This window comes from Desmodus rotundus, chromosome 8, assembly GCF_022682495.2.
Source record: "Desmodus rotundus isolate HL8 chromosome 8, HLdesRot8A.1, whole genome shotgun sequence".
Lineage (NCBI taxonomy): Eukaryota > Metazoa > Chordata > Mammalia > Chiroptera > Phyllostomidae > Desmodus > Desmodus rotundus.
In genome coordinates, this window is record NC_071394.1 from 128,443,053 (window position 1) to 128,470,134 (window position 27,082).

Consider the following 27,082-nt stretch of genomic DNA (forward strand, 5'->3'; position numbering starts at 1 on the left):
GATTTGGCTCCTCTGGGGCCCCAGCTGACAGGCTGCCCACACCCTGCGCCTCTGGCCAGGCCCTGGAGGTCTTGCCCGGCCGTGGGGTGGGCAGCCGCATCGGGGTGGCTTTCCAGGCAGCGTTCGAAGTCCCCATTGTCTGGGGCCTGCTCTGATGCAGCGGAGGCTGTCCTCTCAGGTGGCCGGGCTGACCCAGGCCCTTTGCTGGCCTGCCACCGAGGTCAGCTTTGGAGCTGGCAGCCCCGCCTCCGCCTGTGGCCTGCCCGTGGCTGCTGCCTCTCCAGGTTCTCCACAGCTGACAGTGGTGTGTGGCGTGGGGGTGGTGGGAGAGGCAGCTCAGCCTGAGGTGACAGTCCATGGTGGCACAGGATGAGGGGCGGGAGGAATGGGCAGGGATGCTGCTGAGTAAACAGGCTGGGCCTCAGCCCAGCTGTGTGCCTCGGGCTTCTCATGTCCACACTGGACACTCCAGGTTCTTCTGACCGTCGCCGGCCCAACCCCACTCAAGGGGAGAGGTTGTGGACCCCCGCCTCCCCGTGGAAGGAGTGTCGAGGAATTTGTGGCTGTGTTTTTTAAAAACTTACATTTACACGCAGTGAGCTATTCAGTTCCATGAGTTCTGACAAGTGCATGCACTGCTGTAACCCACACTCCGAACCCAATGCAGAAAGTGCCGGCCCAGGAGGTCCCCTCGCGCCTCCTCCCAGCCAGCGCCCGCCCCAGGCCACCACCGCTCTGGTATTTTCATGCTTTTACCCGTCTGTCTGCCCTAAAAGGGAATATAAGTGGATTTGTGAGGCATCCATATGTAGTCGATCTTATTATTCAGATTCTGTTTTGTGCATTTGCCTACTTGCTGAAATTTATTTGTAAGCCCCTAGTCAATAGTCAGCTCTTTGGCGATCCTTTGGGGACATACGCAGAGTGGTGAAAGTTTCGAGTCACCCGTGGGCGTTCCAGCCAAGGCCTGATGGGGTGACGCTGCGCCTGCCTGTTCCAGCTCTCGCTCTGAACATGTGTCCTCTCCGCGATCTGTTCGATGCCACGGTTTTTGCATTTTCGTGCCTTTTACCAGCGATTTCTCAGTGTTAAGTAGCCCTTGTGAGCGCTGCTGAAGTGCTGCTCAGGTCTGGCCCTGAACGTAAGAAGGCTCAGGCGTGTCCTCCAGAGAAAGCACGTGTGTTCCATACGCTTCGCTCGGGTGTGAGTCACAGAGCCGTTGGCGTGAGTTCAGTGTTAATGACTCAGCAGTGCGTACTACATGAGGTGTCGGAAACACAGACCAAACAGCGTTACGTATGGATTGGTGGGTGAAAGCCTGACCAGAGGCTCGGGGGAACCCAGTCTTGAATTTCCCCTGGGAGCAGCAGTTCGGGGTTCGCTAAATCGGCGTTGGCGGTGACTCGATGGGCGGTAACTGCGGTGGGCAACGGGGCTCTCTTGCAGGGCTAGAGCCAGGGCTGTCCCGTGGTGCGAAGGCGTCTTAAGGCCTTTTCTGTGCTGTCACTGCTTTCCAGAAAGGTGGCCACATTTATGCTTCTACCAACAATGCCCCGAAGTGCCCTTTTCTCTTTGCTCTCAGCGACAGCTGTAACTGTATTTCATCCTTCCAGTGGGTCAGTGACAAGTGGCATACCACCTTTGCGTTTTGCTCCTGGCAAGGTGGCACGTTTTTTCTCTGTGCGGATTGGCTGTCCCTGTTTCAGATTAGAGCTGAGAACGCAAATGGGCCGCTGAGTGGAAAGACCGGATGAGAAGGGGAGGGCAGAAAGGGTGCCCCAGCAGCTGCAGGAGATGGGGGTGTGTGGGGCCTGCAGGGGAATGCCTTGAGCTCTTTTCTTCCTTCAGGGAGTGGCGGGCAGGGAAGGAGGAGCACCCTGGGCAGCGGGGAGCCTAGCTCAACTCACAGCGATGGGGAAATTGCGATACAAACTTCCTTTCCCACTGCAGTGAAGTGAAGCCACGGTTGGTTTTGAGCAGCTTTCAGAGTGAAGAAAGCAGACTGGCGCAATGACCTCGGCGCCCAGAATGGCCTTGAATACTACCGTTGTGGCTTGCTGAGAGTTAGCCCCTTGACTCGGGAACTACAGGGTGCTGGGGAGAGGGGGCAGAGGCAGGGAGGCCCAGGGTGCCGGGCTCTCAACTTTGGCCACACCTCAGCACCCCCTGTGGTGGTTTGGACCCCCTCCCCCTCCAAACGGAGACCTACCGCTGGAGGTTGTGGTGGGTGTCTCCACCGCCTCCTACAGCCAGTCAGGAGAAGTGCCCATCTGCGTGTGAGGCAGGAGCCCAGCACCCATGGGTCTCTGGCGTTGTGCGGGGAGCTTCTGGTGTGGCTAGGAAGAAGACCATTGCTGCGGTCATTGGTCCAGTTCTGCCCTGGCTCTTGGCACCTCTTCCGGGACCTGTCCACTCCCAGAGCTGCCTGGAACTGCTCAGATCCGCAGGCTGCAGCCCTCAGCTGACAAAGGCCTTGTTCCACTGGTGTCTGGAATAATTCATCCAGATATGTTCCAGGCGGATCTGTCCCCTCCCAGCTCGCTCCCAAATGCTGGCTGGGCGTCTGACCTTAGCCTCAACCCCCTTTCAGCACAGTAGGTGGTTGATGGCTTTGTGATCCATCCCTCCATGGTTCACTGCTGGGGGCAGAGCTAAAGAGGCTGCCCCTCCATGTCCAGTGAAGGGGGGTGCAGCTTCAGGTCAGCTCCCTGAGAGGGGACAGGCCCGTGTGAGACAGGGGTGCAGGGCCACACCCACTGCCTACCTTATGGAGCCTTTATATTTCAATCCTTCTCACAGCAACAGAAGACGCCGACTCGGTCATCACCCAGGTGGCCATCCCGCAGGGCGGCTGTGCGTCCAGTTGCTGGGGAGGGGGGGTGCTGCAGGGTTCTTGGTGATCTCCGTGAGCAGGAGCCGAGCTGCAGTGAAACCCCAGGCCAGGGCTGCTTGGCTGGCCTCCTTGGGTGCCACCCCCGCCTTTGCAGGGGGTGGGAGGGGCCACGGCCCTCAAGCCAAGTTAACGTTTGGCTTCAGGTGCACAGAAGATAATTTAATACCAATTTGGGATAACATATGTCTTTCCCAGGGAACGCTGCCCAGGCCTGGCCCCTGGGGGGTGGGTGGGGTATAGGGAGTCTGCATTGGGTCAGTTTTGCTGTGTCACTGGCTCAGATAATCTTCCTGGAAGTGTCAGGGACCAGGACGTTCCAGGAGGCCGAGTGGTCTCTGTCCCACCCAATCTTAAAGCGGTCTCCCCTTTGCCCGTCATGTGTAGTTGAGGTCCCACTGATGCTGTTCCTGAGAAGAGTCTCTCCCCCTTTAAGCAGTTCCACAACCACTGCTGTGCTGGAGGAGAGAGCCGGGCCAGCCTGGGTTGTGTTTCACCAATGCCGTTAACATGGAGCCGAAACAAGGGTGATGGTGGTGGTGACAACAGTGATAGTAAAATGTCACCTTCCCTTAGGAGTAAAACTTTCTGTGTACTTGTGGTGAGTCAAAAGCTTTTGGGAAGGCCCGTTGTAACGTGGTATTACAGTAAGTCGCCGAGTGAGCGGCGCCAGTCACGGGCACCCAGTTTTCCTTCTCTGTCACGTGGAAGTCTGGTTAGGCTCTGGACAGCTGCCGCAGGCCCCCACCCGCCCACCATCGCCTCCGGGATGAGACCCAGTCCACCTGGGAGGAGCGAATCCAGCTTGACTAGGGGCCTTATCTTCCCAGAGCTTCTGCCTGGGGGCAGCCCCACAGGTCTGGGCCACAGCAGCATCTCAAGAGGAAGCCCTGCTCCCTGGACACTCTGCAGCCCCTTTAAGCCCCTCCTGCTGCCCCGGGGCTTAAGCTGTCCTGCCCAGCACCACACTCCCTCCCTGGTTCAGACAGTCACTTCCCACCCCCTCTTGTGTCCCAGGGGCGCCTCTGGGGTTTCTTTGCATCCAGCTCCTCCTCCTGCAGCCCAGCTGGCTCATTGCTGCCATATGAATCACCCCAGAGTTGTTCACAGGCCTCTGGCCTTCCTGTCTCTGCACCACCTTCTGGTACCTTTTCCTGAACCTGGACGGCCCTCCCTGCCGCAGCTCCAGCTTTTGAATGCATTTGGTGCTGCTTCGGCACCTACTGTGTGTGAGCTCTCTGCCTTCCTTCCGTTTGTGTGGAGACAGGCATGGCGCCAGGCCCCGGCCCTCAGCAGGCTTATCCTTTGATAGATGGGGGGTGGGGGGAGACAGGTAGGACTAGCTCTTCCTCCCAGGAAACCACAAGCCGCAAAGGAGAGGTGGGCGGGGCTTGGATCTTCCCTGGTTGCACAGCTTTTAAACCAGGAAGCTGCCCCTCCTTCCTGTCCTTCCCTGTGGGAATATCATGATGTTTAAAAGGATCCCATACAGCCACTTTGCAAGCCAGTTTGGCAGTTTCTTACAAAACTGAACATAACCTTACCATAAAGTCCAGCGATGCTGCTCCTTGACATTTACCCAAATGAGCTGAACACCTGCGTCCACCCAAAATCCCGCCCGAGGGTGTCTGCAGCAGCTGCAGTCATAGTCGCCAAAACCTGGAGGCCACTGAGATGTCATCTTCAGTGGGTGAACGGGTAAGCAAACCGTGGTCACCCAGACAATGCAACATTACGCAGTTAAACAGAAAGGAGCTGTCAAGCCGTGCATAGTAAGACATGGAGGAGCCTTAAATGGGTGGGACTGAGCGAAAGAAGCCTCAGACGCTGTATGACTCCGATGGCATGACTTTCTGGAAAAGGCAAAGCTGTGGAGACAGTCAAAAGACCAGTGGTCGCCAGATGCCAGAGGAGAGGGCGGGACGTGTAGGCAGAGCCCAGAGGAGTTTTAGGGCGGTGGAAATTCTCTGTGTGACACTTGTGCAGACCCTCGTGTGCAACACCGAGAGCGGACCCTCATGTAGCTGTGGACCCTGGGCACAGGCGCATCACTTCTAACCAGTGTGCCGCCCTGGTGGGGCACGTTGATTCTGCGGGCCGATCTGAGAGTGTGGGGGCGGAGAGTGGGTGGGAAACCTCTGTGCCTGCCGCTCGGTTTGCTGTGAACCTAAAACTGCTTTAAAAAGTAAGTTCTACCTGAAAAAGTGCCAGAAGGAACAAACAAACAAGAATCCCTGCCCCGGGTATTGATTATTATGGGTGATCTTTCAAAAACTCACCCGGTTCCCTGAGCTCCCCAGGTAACCCTGTGAAGCAGAGGCCCTGGGCATGCACACACTTTCTGCGGGGGTCCCTCCCTGCTCACCACCCCCAAGCCACATCTCCGGTGGGGGGAGGGGGCTTGGCCTCCATTGCAGGCTGCAGCCAAGAGAGGGCTCGGCTCCCGCCAGTGAGCTGGTATTTATGGATTTGCTGGTGCCCCCAAAATGTGGGAACGTCAAGTGTTGAGTCCCTTGGGCATTTCCCCCCTTGCTCCCTTCGCCCCTCTCATGAATGGGGGAGGGTAACAGTGTAGAGTCAGCCCGACTTTGGGCCTTCTGCTCAATCTTTGAACCTTAGCTGCTTCATCTTTAAATGAAGATGATGGTACCCGTTTTGTAGGATTGTCGTTAAGTGAAGAAACATAAATGTGCAGCCCGGTGCTTGGTACATAAGACGCTTAGTAGTCATTCCCACGAAGGATAGAGTAACAGGGACTGGATTGACTTCCTGCCTGAAACAACCAAAAAGCACAAATAAACAAAGCAGAAGACAGACAAAATATGTGAACCAAAGGTTTCAAGATACCGGACATCAGGCAGTGAAGGACGGTGATTTTTGAGAGCCAGGCAGGAAACGAGGGGAGCGCTGGGGTTGCCGCAGCCCCCTGCCCGGGCGAGGGCCCAGGCTCGGCACACGGTGCGGAGAGGCGAGGCAGAGCCCACAGACCCTGGAGCCGCAATGCAGCTGGGAGTCCAGGGAGACCACGGCAGCAGGAGTTCACAGGACTCCAGCGAAATCTTTGCAAAGCAAGTGTTTGATAAAGGACTTGTATCCCCAATAGATAAGAAATTATTGTAACTCAGCAGTAAGAAAAAAAGGGGCAAAAGATTTGTACAGACACCTCACCAAAGAAGGTGTGGGGATGGCAGATACGCCCACGAGGAGCTGCTCGGGCACATGGCTAGTGATGCGTGCTGGTAAGGACGGGCAGGAACTGGAACCCTGCTAAACTGCCAGTGGGAATATGAGATGGCAGAGCTGCTTTAGTGAACAGTTTGGCAGTTTCTTATGACGTTGAACATATACCCACCCTAAGACCAGCCATTCCACTCCTCGGTCTTTACCCAGGAGAAAAGGAAATGCAAGTCCGTACAAACACTTGGACACAAGCAGCTTTGTTTGTAACAGCCCCCAGCTGGAAACAACTCAGATGTCCACCAGCAGGGGGCGGCTAAACCAACTGTGGTCCCACCGAACGGTGGAATACTACTCAGCAACGAAAAGGAATGAACTCTGGGTGCGTGCAGCAGCATAGGAGAACCTCAAAATAATCATGCTGCGTGAAAGCCAGCAGGCTAAAAAAATAAAGAGTGCACACACTACAGCCCGTGGACGCGACCTCTAGAAAATGCAGGCTGATCCGTGTTGACAGAAAGCGGCGCAGCGGTGGTCTGGGAAGGGGAGGAAGGAAGGGAGGACTTGGCAAAGGCACGGGGGCATGTGCCATCTCGGGGGATGGTGGCTGTGGTCACTGCCTCGACTGTGGCGATGACACCTGTGTACAAATGCCAGCTGTTATTCACGTTGACCACATGCGGTTGGTCACATGTCACGTCCACGTCCCTAAAGCTGTTGGTGGAAATGTCACTCCGGCCCAGTATGGAGAACGGGCTGGTGGGCAGGAAGTCCAGCTGCGGGGGCGGAAATGCCAACTCTTCTCTCCTCTAGGAGTTGGACTTCTTCCCTTTCTTTCCTCTGGTTTTGAGCTTGGCTTATCATAGTCCCATGGGAAGACATACTCTCGCTTTTCCCTGTTGGGGATTTTTTTAGGGTCCTGTAGCAAAGGGGCCACGTGGAAGCAGAGGTGTCGAGCAGCCTCTTCCTCCTCTCTGTACCTCAGCTGCTCCCACTCACAACACGCCTGATACCCACTGTGTGGTTTCCCCCACTCTGACCAAGTCTCCACTCTAGCTGGGGGTCCTACACTTCCATTCAGTTCTGACCCCACACCAAACTGTCCCCCGCCCCCACCGCAGGTGCCAGTCGCGAGTTCAGGTTGCCACCTGTGCTTCTGACTGGCTGGCTGTCAATTGGGGCTCCCAAAACTCCCTCCTCAGGCTTGATTATTTCCTATAGTGACTCATAGAACTCAGGGTAAAGCTTATGTTTTCCAGTTGGTTGTAAAAATGTGGTAAAGGAATCAGGCGAACAGCCAGGTACAGAGACCCACAGGGTGAGTCCAGAAGGGTCTGGGCACAGGAGCTTCTGCCCTGGGGAGGGGTGCGTGCCACCCTCCCAGTGCGGGTGTGTCTCCCAGCCCGGAAGCTCGCTCTGAACCCACACGTTGAGGGTTTTGGTGGAGACCTCCTCGTGTAGGCCTGGCCTGTCATGGACCCCTTCTCCAGGCCCCCTGCCCTCTCAGGGGATGGGGTGGGGCTGAAAGGGCCAAGCTGTGCTCATGGCTTGGCCTTCCTGGGGGCCAGCCCCCACCCAGGAGCCCACCCGGAATCACTGCCTGAGAACAAAAGACGCTTCCGTCACCCAGGAAATTGCAAAGGGTTTCGGGACTCCATGTCAGAACTGGGGTCAGACAGAGACCAATACACACATTTCTTATTGCTTCACAGGCCCGAGCCTCTCCCCAGGCCATTTGCTTCATAAGCCTGAGCCTCTCCCCAGGCCATTTGCTTCACAAGCCCGAGCCTCTCCGCAGGCCGTTTGTTTCACAAGCCTGAGCCTCTCCCCAGGCCACTTAGCAGGGCCCTAGATGAGTTTGGTCAGCCTGCAGACTCTGGTTTCCTGGCTCTCTAGGTGACCATTTCACGAGGGCAGGGCCAGAGTATGGTCCCTTTGCTCACCAGCGTGTGGAGAGAGCCTGGCTCAGCGTGAGTGAGAGAGAAGCATTTGTGGGGTAAATGCTGCAGCTGCAGCAGCCCTGGCAGACAGACGGACAGGAGGAACTGGGGGTCCACATGGCCTTGTGGTTGAGGTCCCAATGGGAGTTGGGCCAGGAGACCTGGGGCAGGGCTGGTCTTGGGTCCGAATCCCTGAGCAGGGGTGTGTAGGGGGTGAGGAAGGAGCCCCCTGTTTTGGGGGCGGGGGCATACATGTGGCTGGAATAGCCACATCTGCCGACCAGATGGGGAGAACAGGACCTTGGAGTTAGAGCCTGGGCCCAGATTCCCTCTCTCGGTGCTACCGGCCGTGTGACCTTCAGGTGACAGCATCTTCCCTTCTAGACCTTGGGTTTCAGAAAGCGGTGTTGCCAGTGGCTCCTTCCCTGGAAGCAAACTCCCAGCTGGGGGTCTGGTAGGTGCGTTATTTCCTAGACTGTGACATTGACTTTGAGTGATTTTTTTTTTCCCTACCAAAGGAAGAATAAATCTGTTTCCTGCCCACGTGGTACTTTTCTGTCCACGTACCACAAGCCACAAGGATGAAATACTTTCCTACCTACGTGGTTTCTTATGGGATCTTCCTGGCTCTGGCGGACCCTCCTTCCTCGCTTTGTATCATCTGTAGGGGGCAGCCACATGCTGAGAAAGGATGTCAGCCGCTTAAGGTCCAGCCAGCTGCCTGAGTAGGAAAGAGAGAGTGGGGGGAGGGGCAAGGTGGAAGTCAGTAGGTCACAGCCCCTAGATGAAGAGGAAGCCAGGAGACAGTGTTGCTCTGCTGGCCGCAGGCAGGGGAGGAAGGCCTGACGTCAAGAGATAAAGTCAGTCGCAGGAAGCCCGGGAGGCCTGGCGGTTGTCCGCGTCCACTCGAAGGCGCTGTCTGTCCTGCTGTTCTCTTTTCAAGCAGGAGCGGGTCAGCTGCTCTGATCTTAGTCCCCAAACCCAAACAGGCCGAGTTCTGTCTCGACCGTGCCCTTGGCTCACACGGCTCCTCGGCCCTTTGCAGGCACATTTCTGCGGTGGGTTCATTGAAGAGGGCATGGCGCTCAGCAGGGGGAAGCGGGGCTGTCTTCGGGGGTGGCCTTGCTCGCGCTGGTGAGCCGAGTTCCTTCCAGGCTGCTTTGGGTGCCCTTCAGCTGCCATCTGACGAGCTGACCTTCATCGCTTGGTGTCAAGGTTTAGAGTCTGGTGAATGGGGGACTTGGGACGGGGTAGGCTGGACGTGGACCTCGGGATCCCTAGATAGGATAGTCAGCACCCCATCATTACTTGACACTTGGCATTTTTCAGGGGCATCCTCCCCCATCGCCGCGTTCCAGTCGGGCCACAGCCAGCGCTCAGAGATGTCCACGCAACCCGTTTCTGTTTTCACATGTTTGCTGAAGGCCTACTGAGTGCGCTCTGTCAGAGGCTGTGGGTGTTCAGAGATGAGTAAGACTCTGAATCTCTGTAACAGACACTTACCAGGGGGATGGACACATGCACCCCAGATACAAGGGGATGAGGGGGAGAGGACACGTGGCACGTGCAGCTACGTAGGAAGGGATCCAACCCAGAGGCGCTTGGTTGGGCCTTGGCCACAGCCAGGATATGGCCCCATCCTGAGGGCACGTGCAGCTTACCAGCAGAGGCAGGCCGAGGCCCAGGTATCCCGCACAGTAGGTGCTCATCACCTTCATGTCCCCACAATCCCAAATAGCGGACACCCCTGCGGCCACCTGGCCCAGCCTGCGCCAGTGACCAGTCCTCCGGGTCCCAGCAGCAGCCGCCCCCTCCCCGGTCAGTAGAGTGATGAGCCTGCTGAAATGAGCCTGATGGACGAGGTGTCACGGCAGAACGCCGGTGTCTTTGCGTTAGTGTCCCGCCTGCCGCAGCTCTGAGCGCGTCCAGACCGGATGTGCTTCCTGCCGTTGGAGCACCCTAAGTTGTACGTGAAATTATCAGACGAGGGGATGCTGACGTCTCTGAGTTCCTTGACATTTTCCACTTCGTGGCCACGGGGGCTCCACGCTGCTAGCTTTCTGGCTTGCTAGGTACAGAACACCAGCTGCCCCGCAGTCTCATCCTGCACACGCGTGCACAGACATGCACGCACAGACACACACACAGGTGATTTCACAGTGGGTAAAGAGAAGGGGGGAGGTTGGATCGATGGGCGTTAACAGTGATGGAATTGGAGTGGTGGGTACATGGGGGGCCCCTGTATGATTCTTTCAGCTTTTCTGCACGCTTGAAAATCTTTCATCATGTTGAAACTGAAGAACTACAAATTGTGTTCTCTAGAGTTTTCCATGAGCAAAGCCCCCCGAGAGCAGGTTCCTTGGGCGGCACCACACTGTCTCGGCAGACGGCCTCACTCGCTTCCTTGGGGAGTTCGGCAAAGCGGCCCCGGGCCCCTGGCGGAGTGCGTCCTCCGTGGACACACTGCTGGCTGGTGTGAGTGCGTTTCATGAGGGATGTCGGCCAGGACTCCCTCTGACAGTGGCGCAGTCCGTTTGTCAGCTTGGGGTGATAGGCGCCCTGAAACACAGGGCTTCCCACCCTGCGGGCAGAGGGCTGGCGAGTTTCAGCCCGACAGGCCGGAACCAGACTTAGAAGGGGGCCATGCCCCGCGAACCAAGTTCCACAGCTGGTACCCGGAGAGCCTTAAAGAGTTCACCTTGTGTGCAGGCAGCTTCTTGCAGAGTGTGGTAGCATGATTATTGTCCTTTCCATTTACACGCCCGTTTCTTGAGCATTTGCCAAAGGAAGGGCCCCGTGCTCAGCTCTCCTCACATGTCTCGTGCCAGCCCTGAGAGAGGCTCCCGTCACCCCAGTGCGTGGGTGAGCCCAGATGGTGGCGTTACCGTTCAAGCCCAGGTCTTTTGGAGACGGCGTTGTGGCCGAGGCAGATGAACTCTTCGGAGCTCTTGGTGTGCGAAGCAGCCTTTCCTGCTGCTCCTGCGGATGTGCAGGGCTGGTGGGACGCCCCTGCCTTTCCTGATGAAGGACCGATGCTCAGAGAGCTTCCCAGGCTCACTCTGCCACGTGGGAGGCGACCTGGCTCTTTGACTTCTGGTTTGCCGTGTTGCCTCAGAGCCAGAGAGCCAGAGGGATGGGGGGTGACCTGGAGGACATGAAGGGACAGAAAGTGGGCACAGGATGCCAGGCAGGGGGGGCTCATGAGCAAGGAGGCTAAGAGCTGAGATCCTGGGGTGGGGGTCATGTTTGGAGGTGAGGGGCCAGGTGATGAGGGTCAGGGGAGAGCCCCTGCTTTGCTGACTGGTGGACCTGGGGCGAGGGGCCTGATGCTCTTGTAAAAAGTATGAGGATGGCAAATCCTGGTTGGTGGTTCCCTCTGAGAATTAAAGGAATTCGTTTACCAGAAATCTTGCAAACTGCGTGCTTGACATGTTGCAAGTATGGTGTTTTGGGTGTTGTCTTAGAGACGGCGGGAGACTCTGAGAGCTTTGGGCAAGGGGGTGGTAGGTGGGCAAAGTGGAGGCGTGCAGAGCGGAGGACAGCTGGGTGGTGTTGGAAGCCCTAACCCTTGAAGGCTGGAGGAGGGAGAGGGTGTGAGACAAAAAGACATTTCAAAGGAGTAGCCCATGGGACTGGTGAGGAGCTGCTAATGGATTATCTGGCTCTGTTCATGGGCTTTTGATGACACAGTTCACACTGTTCCCTCCCGACTCACGGCTCACTCACTCTGTGCTCTCGCCCCTGCAGGTACCTGTGTGAAATGCAGCAAAGGGGTGTTTGGGGCCGGCCAGGCCTGCCAGGCCATGGGGAACCTCTACCACGACGCCTGCTTCACCTGTGCGGCCTGCAGTAAGTGTGTGTGGGGGCAGGGGGAGGATCGTGGGGGCCGAGAATGGGAGGAGAGGGAGGAGCATCCATCGTGGAGACACTGGCCCCCAGCCCTCCGTGGCCCCACTGAAGGGACAGTGCCTTCTAGAGTGGGGTTCCGTGCCACCGACACGGGGCCCATCCCTGGTGACTGATCACAGGGCACCAGGGGTTGCCCTGGTGGACTTTGCTGGTAAGTGAGTGGCTTCAGAGGGACCCCTGATAACGCTGGGTTTGTAACGCCTGTTGGAGGTCTCCGAAGGGGGCGGGGCACAGGGAGTTGCCATCGTCTGCCCATCGTCGGTTCTCCCCCCTATGGTGGGAGCTGCTCAGTGGCCCCAGTGTGACGAAGCGGGGCCCCTTCAGCCCTATGACTCCAGTCTTTGATTTGAAGGCTGCTGTGTGAGTGTGAGGTGTGGGTGTGCGTGCACTCCTCACAAGTGGCCATGCCCAACAGCACACCCGTGGGCATCTTTGTCCTCTGGTACATGTGTTGTGACCGAAGTGGCCATCCAGGGGGCCAGGCCTGTGCCCAGCTCCTCAGACTTCTCACTGGCCTGATGGCGACCGCAGCGGGCAGGTCCCAACACATACGGGACGTTGGCCAAGCCCGGCCGGGTCAGGAATTGCGCTCGTTTCGGGGCCTCCACCAAAGGTCAGTTTCAAGGAGCGTTGTTGGAAAATGTCCCTCATGTCCTCCAGTTCTGTGCCGAGGATAGCAGCTGTCAGGTAAAATGAGACATTACCACCAAGCTAGAGTGCCAGGGACGAGGGGGCCGAATCATCTGGGCCAGTGCTTCTCCGTCCTGGCTGCTTGTGAGAATCACTAGGGCGATAAGAACCGGCCGTGCCCTGGCCCCCTATGACCAGCAGAACCAGAAGCCTGTGGTGGAATTCCTAGAGCGGGACGAGTGTACAGCTCATAACTCCTCAGGTGATTCCCCGGGGTGGCCAGGGCTGAGCACCCTGGAGGAGTGCCAGGCTCCTCGTTTTAGAAGCCTCTGGAGGAGGGTGGGGAGGGACTCGCCCTGAGCTGGCGCGTGGCGGGCCCTGGCGGCCCTCTGACTCCCGGTCTTTGGGGAACCAGGTGGGTGTGAACCTGCCTCCTCACCTGCCGAGCTTCGGTGGCCAGGCTCGAAGCCTCCTGCGTCAGTCCTCACTGCGGCTCCCCGTGGAGCACCTGCCTGAGGGTGTACGGTTTGTGTGGGGACCTTCGTAGAGAGAAACTGTGCAGACTTCGAAATGGATCCAAAGTCTCTCAAGCATCCTTAGCAGGAATGCTGTGTCTGGTTACCTGGTCACCAGGTGCCCCGGCCCCCGGGCCTGGCCATGACTTTGAGCCACGTCACCCTCTGCAGGTTGTACAGATCTGATGGCAGCACACGGGTTTCTTGTCCCTAACAACGGGGACCGTCTGGTGCAGGCGCAGTGGACTCTCGCCCTCTGGGGGTCGACAGCTCTTGGTCTCGTGTCTGTTCAGCACGTCGATTCCAGCAGCTCTGGCGGCCACACTGCTTGGCTCCCTGCAGACCCCCGGTCACAGCATCTCACTGGTTCCCTCATTAGTTCGCCAGTGAGTGAGCTGAAATCTCCGACACGCGTTTCTGTCGTAGCGGTACAAGACTTGTGATCACGCCTTCTTTTCAGAATTATCTTCAACTTTTGGTTCTGGCCAAAATGTGTCTCAATATTGGCTCTATTTTCCAGGATAAGAAAAAAATACGTAGTAGAAGCTGTTTTTCTTCTCAAGCAATTATTTGCACTAAGAAAGTGGTTGGGGAAATACGTTATTAATGAGTCCGTTGGTTTTGCCTGTGGCTGCGTGACTGGCTCTTGATTTCTTAATGGTTGAGTTGATCTTTGCTTCGAATTATGTCAGGCACAAAGGCTTGAGGAAGACGGTGGTCTGGGTGTTTGCTTGGTCCGGCATTCAGGGCCCTTGTGGTCTGGTGCCTACTAACTTACCAAGTCAAACTGAATTGCTCTCCTCCCCACCCACGTCTCTGAACAGACAGCACCCTGGAATCTCCTCTCCCTACTCTACAGGTTTACGTTCTAACCAGCCTGTAGGACCCAGCTCGAAGGCTGCCCCTTCCAGGAAGCCTTCCCTGTTCCCCCAGCAGGAAGGAACCACACTCCTGGACCTGTCCTGCCCTGCCGGCTCGTGGGAGCCCTCATACCGACTGTGAGCCACACTCTGTGACTCTACCCCAGCCCCCCAGGCCTGAGAGCGCAGCTGCCGAAGGCATGGGGACCAAGACTCCCTCCGAAAGTGAGCGCCACGCTTTACTGGGTGCCATGGCACCCACGCACATGCCTGTCATGTGCAGACACACAGCTCGCTCTGCACGCGGACGGAGCAGTCGGGGACCAGGCAAGTGTCTGAGCAGCTTCACTGGGACACTAGCTCATTTGCCTTTGTTTAGGTGACTTCTTACTGCCCTGTACCTGCTTGCAGCTGAAGTAGGGACCAGGGTGCCCCGAGGCCTGGCTGTGCAGGTCCTCAAGTCTGTATGTGAAGCTCAGCATGGAGGGGATGGCACAGCTGGGGCCGGGTTCCTCCACCTGTCCCCTCCTCGTTGCTGGCATTGGAAATGGGCCCCCAAGAGGGGAAGAAAGTTTCTCAAGTTTGAAAACCTAGCGTGGCGCTGGCACCAGAATCCAGGCCCCCCAGTCTAAACTAGGCTTGCAGGCCCCGGTTTTTCTGGCTGGCTGGCGTGTGTGTTTGGGAGTGTGTATGTGTGTGAATATGCTCCTGTTCCCCGTCCACTCATGACATCAACAGAGATGTGTTCCTGTAGGCACACACACGCACACACTCACTTCTTGGATTGTGCTGATAATTTATGCAAACAACATGCCGCTACCTTGTCAGTTCACACCTGCTCCAAGGCAAGGCCAAGGCCAAGGCCGAGACCTGACTGGTCTGACTGGCAGACACTCTGAGCCTCTTGTAGGTTCAAACAGTTTAGGACTTGCACAGACAAGGAAACGAAGGACGTGCCAGCGTCCTGGGTCCTTGTCCCATGCACCCAAAGGGATGACACAAGAGGGACCCCAATGACGGTTGTGGGGTGCTGAGCATCCAGTCCCGGATGCAGCCCCGCATCTCATCAGAGAGGAGATGCTGCCTCGTCTCAGTGACAGGCACCTGGGGAGCGAGGGAGACATTTTTACAGTCTCCGGTCCTCTGGGGTCCAGGGAGGCTCCCAGGCATTCCCACTCAGCCTTCTCCTCTGTAGGGGTTACAGGGTCTCCGGGGCCCCAGGGCAGTTCCCCACCACCCAGAAGAAGCAACAGTGTTCAGTCCAGTCATTTTTAGCTGTGAGACCAGCTTGGCAGCCGCAGAGACAGGCTTAGAGGCCGAAACCTGTTCTGTTTCTGTAACACGGGTGCTTCACTTGTATCTTCCCTTCCAGGCTTTGTCCAAATGTACACAGATTGGTGCATGGTTTCTCCAAAGTTTTAGTAATTGTAATCATAGCACATAAAGTGTATCCTTTTTGATTTACTTCTCCACGTCTCTGCAGTCTTCATAGTAATCATTGGAGCCGTTACCTAGTAACCGAGGGGGTCCCGTGGTTTTACCGCACTGAGCTCTTTGGATTCCAGTCTGTTGGTTACCGCCCACGCTGCGAATGTCTTTGTGCATGCATCTTTTTTCCCTCTGTTGAATTGTTTCCTTGGCGTTGGATCCCAGAAGTAGCTTCCGGGTGCAGTGTGTGGGCGTTTCTGTGGTTTGTTAAAGTGCCCTTGTTTCTCACCGAGCTCCTCAGGCAGCGAGTGTGTTTGGTTGCCATGGAGATGGGTGCTGTGGGTCTCCCTTCTTCCCCGCATGTCCTGCCCGCCCACAGGGCCGTGCCCGCACTGGGCTCTCTTGGGAAGCCGTCGGCGCGCCGTGGGGTGGAAGGGAGGGTCCGTGGAGGGTGCAGGCGTGGCCTTGGCTGGTGGCCACAAACACTGTCTGGTCTCTGCGTGTAAAGTGGCCCGTCTGAGGTGATGCTGGCACCTGCCTGCGCCTTCAGAGAGGTGGAATGAGAAGGAAAAAAGAGTGTGCTGACCTTGTGGGGTCGAGTGGGGTCGAGTGGCGTCCTTGTGGGAACTTCCCAGGGTAGACGATAGGGGACAAGCAGGCAGGGCTCTGTGTCCACTCTCCAAGGCAAATTCGAGTCCAGAGAGGGCGGCTCCGTGCGTTTAAAGACTGGTGGACGTCCATCCCGGAGTCCAGGTGAGACCTGCTGGCCGCAGGTGGCCCGTCTGTAGGAGTTGGAAGGCAACGACGGCCTAGATGAGACATTCCATGGGCTTTCTGGGCCCTGGGCTCGTGAAACACGGGGTGCCAAGTCCTGGGGGCGGGGGATTGGGGTGCAGGCGGTCCATGCTGACGGGATTTGTGCCCGGTGCTGGCCTGCGCTCAGAGGGAGGCCACTGCGGGCCAGACCTCCAGGGGACAGTGCTGGGATGTGCACGTACAGGCCAGAGCTGGTGACCTTCATCGCTGGGACCCAGTGCTTACAGTCAGTCCCTGGTGGGGTGCACTGTGACCCGCCAGCCGTACCTTAGGGGAAAAACCCAACAAAGTGAAAGAGATGTGCCGTTGCCCATCCCACCGTCCAAACGCCAAATATCCTGTTAAGGATCGTGCATGGATTTTATAGCGAAATCGCCTGTTTAGACCCAGGCGAGGGCAGATCTGAGTCAGTGGGCGGCCTGCACCTGGAGCACCAAGAAGGTGCCATTTATTCCTTCAGGTGATAAAACAATTAGAATAGGCCCAGCGGTGGAACGGAGGTTCTGATGCAGTCAGTCAGTGGCTGGCGGCTCATCCTGCAGTGAGTTCCGAAGCACAGGAAGGTTCTGGTCAGCTGCTTGGTTTTTCCTACTGAGTCTGAACACTGCCCCTGAAATCCTGTTTGCCTTTGTCTCTGACTCTACAAACACTCAGAGTCTCCAATACCGGAGCCTGAATTAGGCAGGGCCTCCTTCATTCACGCAGGCCTGCTCCCTTCAGACAGCACCCCCGGTGCAGTCAGGCCTCGCTCAGCGTGGCATCACTAAATCAGCTTCACTGTGAGCTAATCGATACAATGAAACGATGTTATCGGAGGACCTGTTGCAGTTCCTAGGTCAGCCTTCTAGCTCGCTGTCAGCCCGGCCATACACAAGCCCTCCACCCACTGCAGCCCACTCAGTCCTGTGACAGTCGGGTGAGAGTGGCGTCCTCATCGCCCTCCTTTTACAGACGGGCAGGTGGTGGCTCGGTGAGTTGAGTTTTCTGGCAATTGGCTCCACAGTGGTTAGGTAGGGCAGTCGACACAGGAGCCCAGGACCGTGTGGCCCCACAGCCCTAGTCATCAGCCACCATATCATCACCTTTGTGTAGGGAGAACGTGTGCCGAAGCAAGGGGCTGGCTCTGGGCGTGGGGTCTACCCTGACTTCCCAGGTCCAGGTGCCACCTGGCGGCTGTTGTGACAACGGGCTGGGTGTTTGGATGCCCTGGGATTGTGAATGCAGAAGAGCCACCGCCTAGGGCCTGGGACTCAATAGCGGCCGCACCCAGCAGAGAAGTGGATTGAGGGCTTTGATCGCAGTTCTCTTCCTCCTTAAGGCCTTTGATCCCTGAAATTCCGAGCCCTGGAGTCATCCCAGCATTTCTCATCCGATTCAGTATTCACTCCAGAGCCTAATGAGTCAGCTGCACCTGAGGAAGAAGCTGAAGATCGAGAATGTGAGAAAGGAAGAGTGGGCAGGTCCTGAAGGAAATCCAGTGGGTGAGGGAGAATCTTGAAGCAGCCGGAATAGGCAGCAGGGCAAAGGGCTGTGGCCCGGAAGAGAGCAGAGGGGCCGCCCGCTTTGCTTAGCGGATCAAAGGCTCTCTGTGTCTGACTCCAGCAAAGCCGGTTCTGCTGGGTGCCCTGGAATTGGGACCAGACTTGGTTTCTTAGGTCAGGCTTTGCTGATTCAACCAGAGGCCACAGAGGCCCTGACGTAGAACATCAGATTGCTCGTGGTGGTGACCCGCTGATCGAGTCGGGGTTTTGAACTATATTGTACAGGTGACGTCAGCGTGACCTACGTGCTCAGTGGCCACACCTGCACTCCAGGCACACGCATCGATTGGGGTGGAAATCTGCTCTCCTCTCCTTCAGTAGCCCCAGCCCGCAGCTGAAACCCGGTTGTGGCCAGCGTGGCACCTGTCTCCCCAGCTCTCAGAGGAGAATGGAGAGCGTGCCGCTGCGCCGAGGGACGCTGCACCCAATTGGCGTGAAGATGTCACACCGGGTGCCTCATGTCAGAGCCAGAAGCCTGGATTTAGGAAGGACGATCTCTCTGCAGGTCTGAGCTCGACTCTGGCGTCACAGACGCTCCCGGGTCTCCTGGGCTCTCCTGTTTTGCTGGGGACATCTCTTCTTCTCTGGCTCAACTGTCCTGTCTCTAAAATCTTCTCCTAAAACTTCTGTCCCAACTCCGGCCCTATGATGGTTAATTTTGTGTTTCAACTAGCCCTGGGTGGTGTGGCTCCGTGGATTGAGCACGGGCCTGCAAACCAAAGAGTCACCAGTTCAATTCCCACTCAGGGCACATGCCTAGGTTGTGGGCCAGGTCCCTAGTTGGGGCGTGTAAGAAGCAACCACACACTGATGTTTCTCTCCCTTTCTCCCTCCCTTCCCCTCTCTCTAAAAATAAATAAATAAAAGTTTAAATTTAAATAACCCCATGTTGGTAGTGACTCCCGTTTTGGACAGTGCCAATACTGTCTCTGTTCCTAAACCAGAGCTCGCTTATTCATAAGGAATAATCAGTTTATTATTTTCAGTATTTTATATATCACGAAGGCAATATAGTCTCATTATAAAATATATATGTATAGGAGAAGAAAATCACCCATAACCCCATATCAGAACAAGACTGTCTTAGCAATTTTTTTTTTAGATTTTATTTATTTTTAGAGAGAGGGGAAGGGAGGGCGAAAGAGAGGGAGAGAAACATTGATATGTGAGAGATGCATCAATTGGCTGCCTCTTGCGTGTCCCCAGCTGGGGACCAAGACCACAACCCAGGCATGTGCCCCTACTGGGAATTGAACCAGTGACCTTTTGGTTCTCAGGCCAGCACTGAATTCACTGAGCCACACCAGCCAGGCCCAGTTTGTTTGTTTTGTTTTTTTTTTTTTCAGTAGTGCAGATCTGCTGGTGATAAATTCTTTCAGATGTTGGGTGTCTGAATTTGTCTTTATTTCACCTTTGGTTTTAAAAATATTTTTTGCAGGGTTATAGAATTCTAGGTTGATAGTCTTCTCTTTTACTTTTTAAAAGGTGTTGTTCCATTGTTTTCCATCAGAAGTTCAGGGTCACCCTTATCTCTTGTCTCACACTCACTCATGCTGTTTCAGTTTTTAATTTGTTTTCACTGTTCCCATTGGACGGTTTCAGTGGCTATGCATTTACGTTCACTAATCTTTTCTCTTGCAGTGTGCCATCTGCTCTTAACCCATCCTGTGTATTTTCCATCTCAGGTATTTTAGTTTTCGTCTTTAGCAATTGAATTTGCGCCTTTAAAAAACTGTATCTTCACTCTGACTGACTGGTGTGGCTCAGTGGGTTGGGCGTCATCCCACAAAGCGAAAGGTCACCAGTTCAGTTCCTGGTCAGGGCACATGCCTGGGCTGTGGGCACCTACGAGAGGCAACCAATGGACATTTCTCTCTCACATCGGTGTTTCTCTCCCTCTCTTCCTCCCTTCCCCTCTCTCTAAAATAAATAAAATTAAAAAAAAATAAATATCTTCCATGCCACTCCTTAACTTTTTGGATGTCCGGACCACAGTAACAATTTGTAGTGTTCTGCCCTGCCAGCTCTAATGTCTGTGGCAAGTCTGGGTTGATTTCCAGAGACTGACTGTTCTCTTCAGCACGGGTCGTGTTCTCCTGCCTCTTTGCATGTCTAGTGATCTTTGATTGGACGCCAGACGTTGCGAATTGTGCCTTGTTGAGTCCTGGATATCTTCATATTCCTTTGAATCTTCCTGAGCTCTCTCGAGTCTGCAAATAAGTTATTTGGAAACAACGCTCCCTCCCAGCGTGGCTCTTACGGTTTGTCAGGTGAGTTTAGAGCAGAACACAGTCGAATTATTCCCCACTCCCCGGGCAGAACCTCCCTGAGTGTTTTTCACTTAATACCCCGTGGACTGTTGCACGTTGGCCCCGTCTGGCTGGTGGGGGTGGCGCCGTTCCCGGCCCTCGTGGACGCAGGTGCTGCTGTCTCCCATCCTTTCTCCCCGGGCCGTGTTAGTTCCTCCGCACAGTCCTGCGCTCCGCTGAACAGTCTCCAGGACTTTTCCCTGTGCAGGGTGTCTTCTGTGATCTGGGTGGCGGTGGTCTGGAACAGTGGGAACTGCAGACAAAAAGAACGGCCTTGTGAAACTGAGCGGGAGCCGAGCACCCGGGGCGGCTGCTGGAGTGTGGTCTGCGACCACACTGGCAAGTAAACGGGGGAAGCGCAGGAGCGGAGACTGTTCTGGAACTTTCATGACAGTTTGACAGCGTAAATCGGGGCTTGGATTTTATGTTGCCATTTTCCACGTTGTTATGAAAGTAAATCTGATAGGCGGGAATTAAAACCAAAACCGAGCCCCGGCCCTTTACCACAGGGAAACTGAGGAGGGAGGCGGGACACCTGGAGGAGTTGGGTTTGGAGGGAGGTGGGTTTCAGCTCGGGGAGGTTGCAGCTGAGGGGACCGAAGGGCCTTGTGTGCCGAGCACTTTGTGTGAGCCAGCGCTGTGCTGGGTTCCCCACTGCGGCCCCCAGTTCTGTCCTCTCCACAGCACCCCCTACCAAGGACCCCAGGGGGTTAGCGGCCGGCCAGCCTGTCATTTCTGGGAACTGGCAAAGCCAAGGAGACCACCCCGAGTGTTTTTCCACTCGCCCTCACCCCCAGCCCTTGGCCACCAAGGCTGCGTGAGCCTGTGAAACCCAGGTCGATCTGTTTCATTGGGGCCAAACCAGTGTGGTTGGTCGGTCCCTTTCTGTTGCTTTGTTATTAGCCATATGCTTTCAGCGTTGCCCTATTTTGGGAGCAGCTGTTGGAAGAGGCGGATCAGGCAGAACTTTGTGTAATGATGCAGATGCTCCGAAGCTGCTCCGTCACCGAGTCTGGCAGGCCCTTCCCATGTTCTTAGTTCATGTACTGGAGCTGAGTCTTTAAAATTAGCTTAGATTTACGTGCAAATAGCCACGTGGTGGCCGCTGTGGGCAGCACAGGTTGTCATGACCAATTCAGTTAAAACACAGTCTAATCCACCGATTTTTAACCGGTGTGCTGCAAGAAATTTAAAACATGCCACACCTGACTATTTCGTCAGGGGCACTGACCTCTTTCCCCTTAGATTGCCAGATAAACCAAGGACAACAGCCAACGCAGCAGTAGCTGTTCCGTGTGAATGAATCAAACGCATACCTATTTATTTTGCCAGGTCGGCAAAAAGTACATTTTATGGTGTGCCGCAGAATTTTAGAAATGAGATTATGCACCCAAACTCATTTGGACCACGCACCCAAAAAGGTCGAAAGTCGCTGGTCTGAACAATTGCTAGTTTTTACTTCCTTTTCTCAGGAACTTGCCTCAATGTCAGGAAAACTTCGTATTTTTACTTTTCAGGGAGCTATTTTGGAAACTGAATTTTGTGGCCAGGTCTTCTAGCTAAGGGCCAATTACTTTTCCGGAATAGAGGCATCGCTTCTATTTCCAGAGGGGAGGGAAAAACGGGGCGTGTGGCCGGTTAGTTTGATTGTCAGGTTGGGTGCCGGCTGTCTGTGACCCCTCTCTGTGACACCCTCCACCACTGTTCCCTTGTCAGCCACGCTGGCTTTGCCCCCTCTTTTCTCTTTTTAACTGAAGGCGCCCCGAAGGCAAGTATAAAATATTCATTTCACTGCGTCTGTGGGAAGCGGCTTTTACAGGGGATTCCTGACAGTCTGTAGGTTTGTTAGTCAATATTTTATAAACTCTTAAATAAAGAGCCCCTCTAACCACTGTCTTCTAAAGCTCTGGAAAAACTGGTGTATTGCAGGAGTGCATGTCACTAGCTGCAGGATGATTCTAAGCTAGAGTTATAAAGATGTCACGCTGACATGCCTTCTCCCTCTGTGGCTTCTTCGTGTTTGGTGCTAATTGTCCAGGGTGGGCTAGGTCTCGGCCCTTGAGCACGGCGAGTCTCATCCAGTGGAAGCGCTGGTTTGCACCAGCAGCGGCAGCATCGCCTGGGAAAGGCCGGTTCTCAGCGCCTCGCAGACCCACTAGGTCAGAGCCTCCGGCCAGGAACCCAGAAATCGTGTTTGGACACACCCGCCAGCTGGCTCGGAAGCTGCCTGAAGTTAGAGAGCCGCTGGTGTCAGGGCTTGGCGCTCACTCTTCCCCCATTCTGTGCTGTCCTTGCTCTCCGTGAGCGCTGGCTGGCACAGGGAGCGAGGACAGCCAGACTTGCTTTCACTCTCCTTCCCTGTGGTGTAATGGGGAAGGCCCAGAAATCCTCCTCCTTCTGCTGGCTCAGAACGACTCTGCCTGGGACGAGGAGATAGTGTGGTATGGTGGGAAGTGGTGACTTTGCACCTGGGCTCCAGTCCCAGTGCTCCTACTTCGCTTTCGCCACGTAGGCAGGTTGGCCCGGCTGACGTAGCCTTCGCAAGTGCGGGTCTCTTTACTGCGGGATTTATGAAATGACCATGGCCAGCCTCCTCCACCCACCCGCCCCGGAGCTCTCCGTGGGTTGTCCCGGTCCTGGCTGTGCTTTGGGGCCACCTAGTGGTGGTCAGCTGCTCCGGCGTCTCTGTCCGCGAGGTCGGGCCTGGGGCCCGCACCTGAAAGGAACTGGAAGGAGAGTGGCCGCAGTGACTCCAGGAATTTCCAGGTTAGCTGGTGTCTGTTTCACGGGCCAGGGCTGGAGTGATGTCTCTCCCTCTGCCGTCCTGCTTCTCCACGTTGCTCGCTGTTTTCCGCCTGACCATACCTTCCCCTCTAGGAGCCTCCGGGAGCCAGGAGTCAGTCACCAATCAGGACGTACACCACATTCGCTGTGGCAAGAGATTTGTACAGAATGGTCAAGATAAGTAAGCGAGATAGGATGTAGTAAAGTGCCCAGTAAATAGAAAGTGCTTCAGAAATGAAAATTCCCTTCCCCATTCCGGGGTGGGAGCAGAGAAACTGGGTTCCATGTACCAGAGTGCACCCCACAAGGGGTGCCCAGGGTGCTGTGGGACAAGCATGAACGCAGGACCCACAAACCAGGGCCCCCGTCCTTCCCTCTCACTACCTGGGCGAGCCTCCCTGAGCCTGAGAGTTTAGCAAATGCAGGTGATAACGTTTCACGGATGAGTACTGTGTTTTTATGAAGAGTCAAGGAAACCCAGAGAGTTGGGAGCCATCCTGGGGTGTCGTTTCCAGGGATTCCCCAGAATAATCAGTCCCCGCCTCCTCGTGCCGCTCCATGGTGTTGACGTGGGGTGGGTTTTCTTTCTGCCTCTTTCTCTGGTGGGCCCTTGCCACACTCGCTGAACCCAGAGGAGGTGACATGGGGTGATGCGAGGACTTGTCTGTAAGAGGCATGTTGCGGGGGCAGGGGCAGAAAGGGGCGCTAGTGATCTGGTCACGTGCGACAGTGTTTCTAAACATTTAAAAAACTTTTGTAACATGGGAAAGTTCTCAGTGCAGCACTTGAAGCCTAGAAGGCAGTCACCAGATGGTAGCCTTTTCTCCCACCGACAAAACGCAAACAAACATTTGGATGTGGGATGCTGGGTCTAAACTTAGATGCGCTTTTAAGACTGAAGTAAAAACTGGACTTTGAGTTCTCCAGGGAAGGCTAAGGCCCCACTCTCTGAGGTCTGTGGGGGAGTCCTCAATTTATTATTATTATTATTTTTTTTGAAGAAAAGCAAAGCAGGTGCAGCCTCTCAGCCTCTTCCCTGGCCTCCGGGCGTGGGACTTCGGTTCTGGGTATGGGCAGCAAGAGGGTTTGCTGAGCCAGCCGGGCACTTTTTAAAATGGTGATCGAAGTGGTACCTGCTTGTCATGAAAGTGGGGGAGGGCTAGGGGAGTGTGAAGAGTCGCACAGAGAGCAAACGCCCCCGACGGGCACGTCCCCCTGTGAGGCAGCCGCCGTCTGCGCCTGCTCCGAGGCACTCACTCTCAGGCAGATTTCTCGTCCGGTCTTTTTTCTTTGAATTTCTTCTTTCTGTAGTTGAAATACACAAGTTTTAGGCCTTTTTTACTTTTCATATTATGACATAAGGGATTTCTTCTAAAAATTTAAAAAGTAGTGTTTTAGATTATAAATACATAATTCTAGAAAAATTTAATACGGAAATGTAGGAAGCAAAAAGTGAGATTTCTCTCACTATCTACCAATGTACCTAATACTATAAAAAACTTTAAATACTGAAATGTATAAAGTAGGAAGCGAAACTTCCCTTTCATGCAACCTACCAGTGATACATAATACTAGGTAAGTTTTTTAAAAGTTTGTAAAATTGAAAGCAAAATTTCCCTGTAATGCTATCTACCAATTGCAATCACTGTTCGTTTTAGTTTGCAGTCTTCCAGGTTTTTTGTTTTGGGGGTTTTTTTTGCATATCAGTGGGGGGTGTGTGTGTAATTTACTGAAATGGAATTGTACTATAAATACAGTTGTCCAGCTTGCTTTTCTCACTGACTAATGTGTTTTGATTATGTTCCTATAATATAAGCATTTTCCAGTGTCACTAAAACACTTACTTATTTGAATGGTATTTAAATGGCTACATAATATTTTAACATTCAGATGTCCTCTGTTTTATGTAGTCATTTCTCTGAGGCTGCCGATTTAGATCTAAGTAAATATTTATTCACATTTCAGATTCTCTCCCTAAGCCAAGTCCCAGAATGCCCCGTGGAGTCAGAGAGAAACCCGCCCAAGTTTCCTTTCCAGAGAGAGTGTATGGTTTTACACTCTCATCAGCAGTTTGCAGAAATGGGCAACGACGGCAATCACGAGCGACTGGCATCACTTAAAAAAAATCCTTGTTGATATCCGAAGTGTGAAAGCTCTCGCTGAATTTGTGTTTCTTAGAACGCGAGAGGGTTCAGCAGTCTGGCGCGGGTTAGTGATCTTCCCCGATGATTTTGGAACAGAGTGAATTTGCCCTCTGTTAAAACAAAACACTAATTCCCAGCTCAGATTCTTTAGAACTGCCGGGACCTATTTTTGGACCCAGAGCTGGGCCTTCTGCCCCCTTGGGTCAGAAGCCTCTGGCTCCTCACCTCTCTCTAGGAAAGTCCTGTGGGGTTTTTAGGTGGCCTGCGGGCTCCCTCTAGTGGCCCCACCGGCTGCTGCAGCCTCATCTCCTTTCTTATCACCTGGATGGGAAACCCTAGAATAGAGTAATTAAAATTAACTTCCATGGCTGTCAGGGGTTTCTGTTAGTGAGCCCTGAAATCACTTAATTATAAGCACTCATCTTGTTGCCCTAGTTTAGCAGAGTTAGGAAGTACTTGTGAAGGTTCTGGAACTTTCTAGAAGTGCAGATCACTAACTTTGAAGGAAGGGCAGGAAAGGTTTGGAGAGCTGACTCGTGGCCTCCTAACCTGCCCCACTGCCCTTGTCACACTCCTCACTCCGTGGCAGTTTGTTTCAGGCTATGAATAATACAGTCACCGCAGGAAAAAGCCAACGAAACCCCCATTTCCACGCTCAAAGGTAATGAGTGTTACCCATTGGTGTACATCGGGTGTGTGTGAGCGTGCACAGAATTCTGCAGTCATATAGGTGTGTGAATGTGTATACCCATGTCTCTACACACACACACACACACACACACACCCCTGTACCCCCTTTTAAAGTATTTTCAGTACGTCTCTGGGTCATTAAATCTCTTTTGGAAAAACCATCTTTTCTATGGCTGCGTAATAGTATAAATACCATCATTTATTTCACTGGAACTAGACGTGTGGTAGGCGTCATTTTTAGGCTATTCTGAATGATGCTGAGATGAAGGTCCTTGAAACAACTGACCTTCGATTATGTCCTCAGGATGGATTCTTGCAGCAGAGCTTTTGGGTCAGAATAATCTGGGCTTTCTAAATTCTATGAATACTTAACACCAGAATTTCTCTTAAACCCGCGTTCCAGTCTCCGCTGTCCCTCGACGAGTGGAGAACATCTGTCAGCGTTGTTAATTGACTCTGCGTGCAGCTCCTTCTAACCTCTGCCAGCCTGATAAAACATGGAATATTATTTTAATTGGCAAGGTTTTTAAATCATGAGGAACGTTAAAGGTTTTTCAAATATTTTCTGGCCATCCATACTTCCTTTGTCATCTGTCTTTGCCGACTTTTTTTCTATTGGACTGTTAATTGGGTTATTTGCATATTAGGATTAAGTTCTTTTTTGTCATATAGTGCAGGTGCTATCTCTAGTTTGTCATTTGCCTGTTTTATATAATTTAATCTAAAGAAGTTGTGTGTGTGTGTGTGTGTGTGTGCAGTAAAGAAACTACAGGAAATAACTTTACCTACCACCCCCAATGCACAAACGTTCATATGTTGTTGTTTGGCTTGTTTTTTTTTTTTAAAGGAAGTGGACTGTTACAGGTAAATTGGAAGCATCTGGCTTCCCATCCCACTTCCCCTTCCCCGGGGCAGCTGCTGTTTGTTGTGGGTCCTTCAGCCCCAGTTTTCCTCCTGTCACCGCACGCACAGGCATTAATAAACCACACACGGTACTGGTTTGTGTGCGTGCCTTAACTTACGTCTGTAGCATCTGTCACGTTCAGGCACCGTTGGGCCGTGTCCCTTATCTGCACATCCACATGTTTAGTGCAGCGACGTGTACAGACCCAGTTCGTTCCTTTTGCCTGCTGGGTGCGCTCTCGTCCTGTGACTCCAGCTCCGAATTCTCCCTCTGTGCGTGCATCCTTCTTCCTGTCCTGGTGGACACTGAGGATGCTTCTGGGCTCCCGAGTTTCCGCTTCAGCGCTAAGTGAGCATCCGTCCGAGCACATTAGGAGACCTTCTCAAGAGGCAGCCCGAGGCCTGTGTCGTGGGTCCCATGGATTTTCAGGATTATGGACTCTTGCCAAATTCTCCCCAAAGTGGTCATGGCAGTCGACCCTCCCCCCCTCCCCCACAGCAGTGTGAAAGGCTTCCCCCTGTCCCACAGCTTCACCAGGGCGTGGT

General features: G+C 54.3%; 1 protein-coding gene across 1 annotated transcript in view; it reads left to right on the forward strand.

The window, feature by feature from the left end:
* Nucleotides 1-27,082, forward strand: part of LIMD1 (LIM domain containing 1) — a 54,865-nt gene that overhangs the window by 12,985 nt on the left and 14,798 nt on the right. The window contains exon 2 of the mRNA XM_024565950.3: nucleotides 11,755-11,856. Coding sequence (XP_024421718.1) covers nucleotides 11,755-11,856 — 102 coding nt within the window. The remainder of the gene's footprint in view (nucleotides 1-11,754; nucleotides 11,857-27,082) is intronic.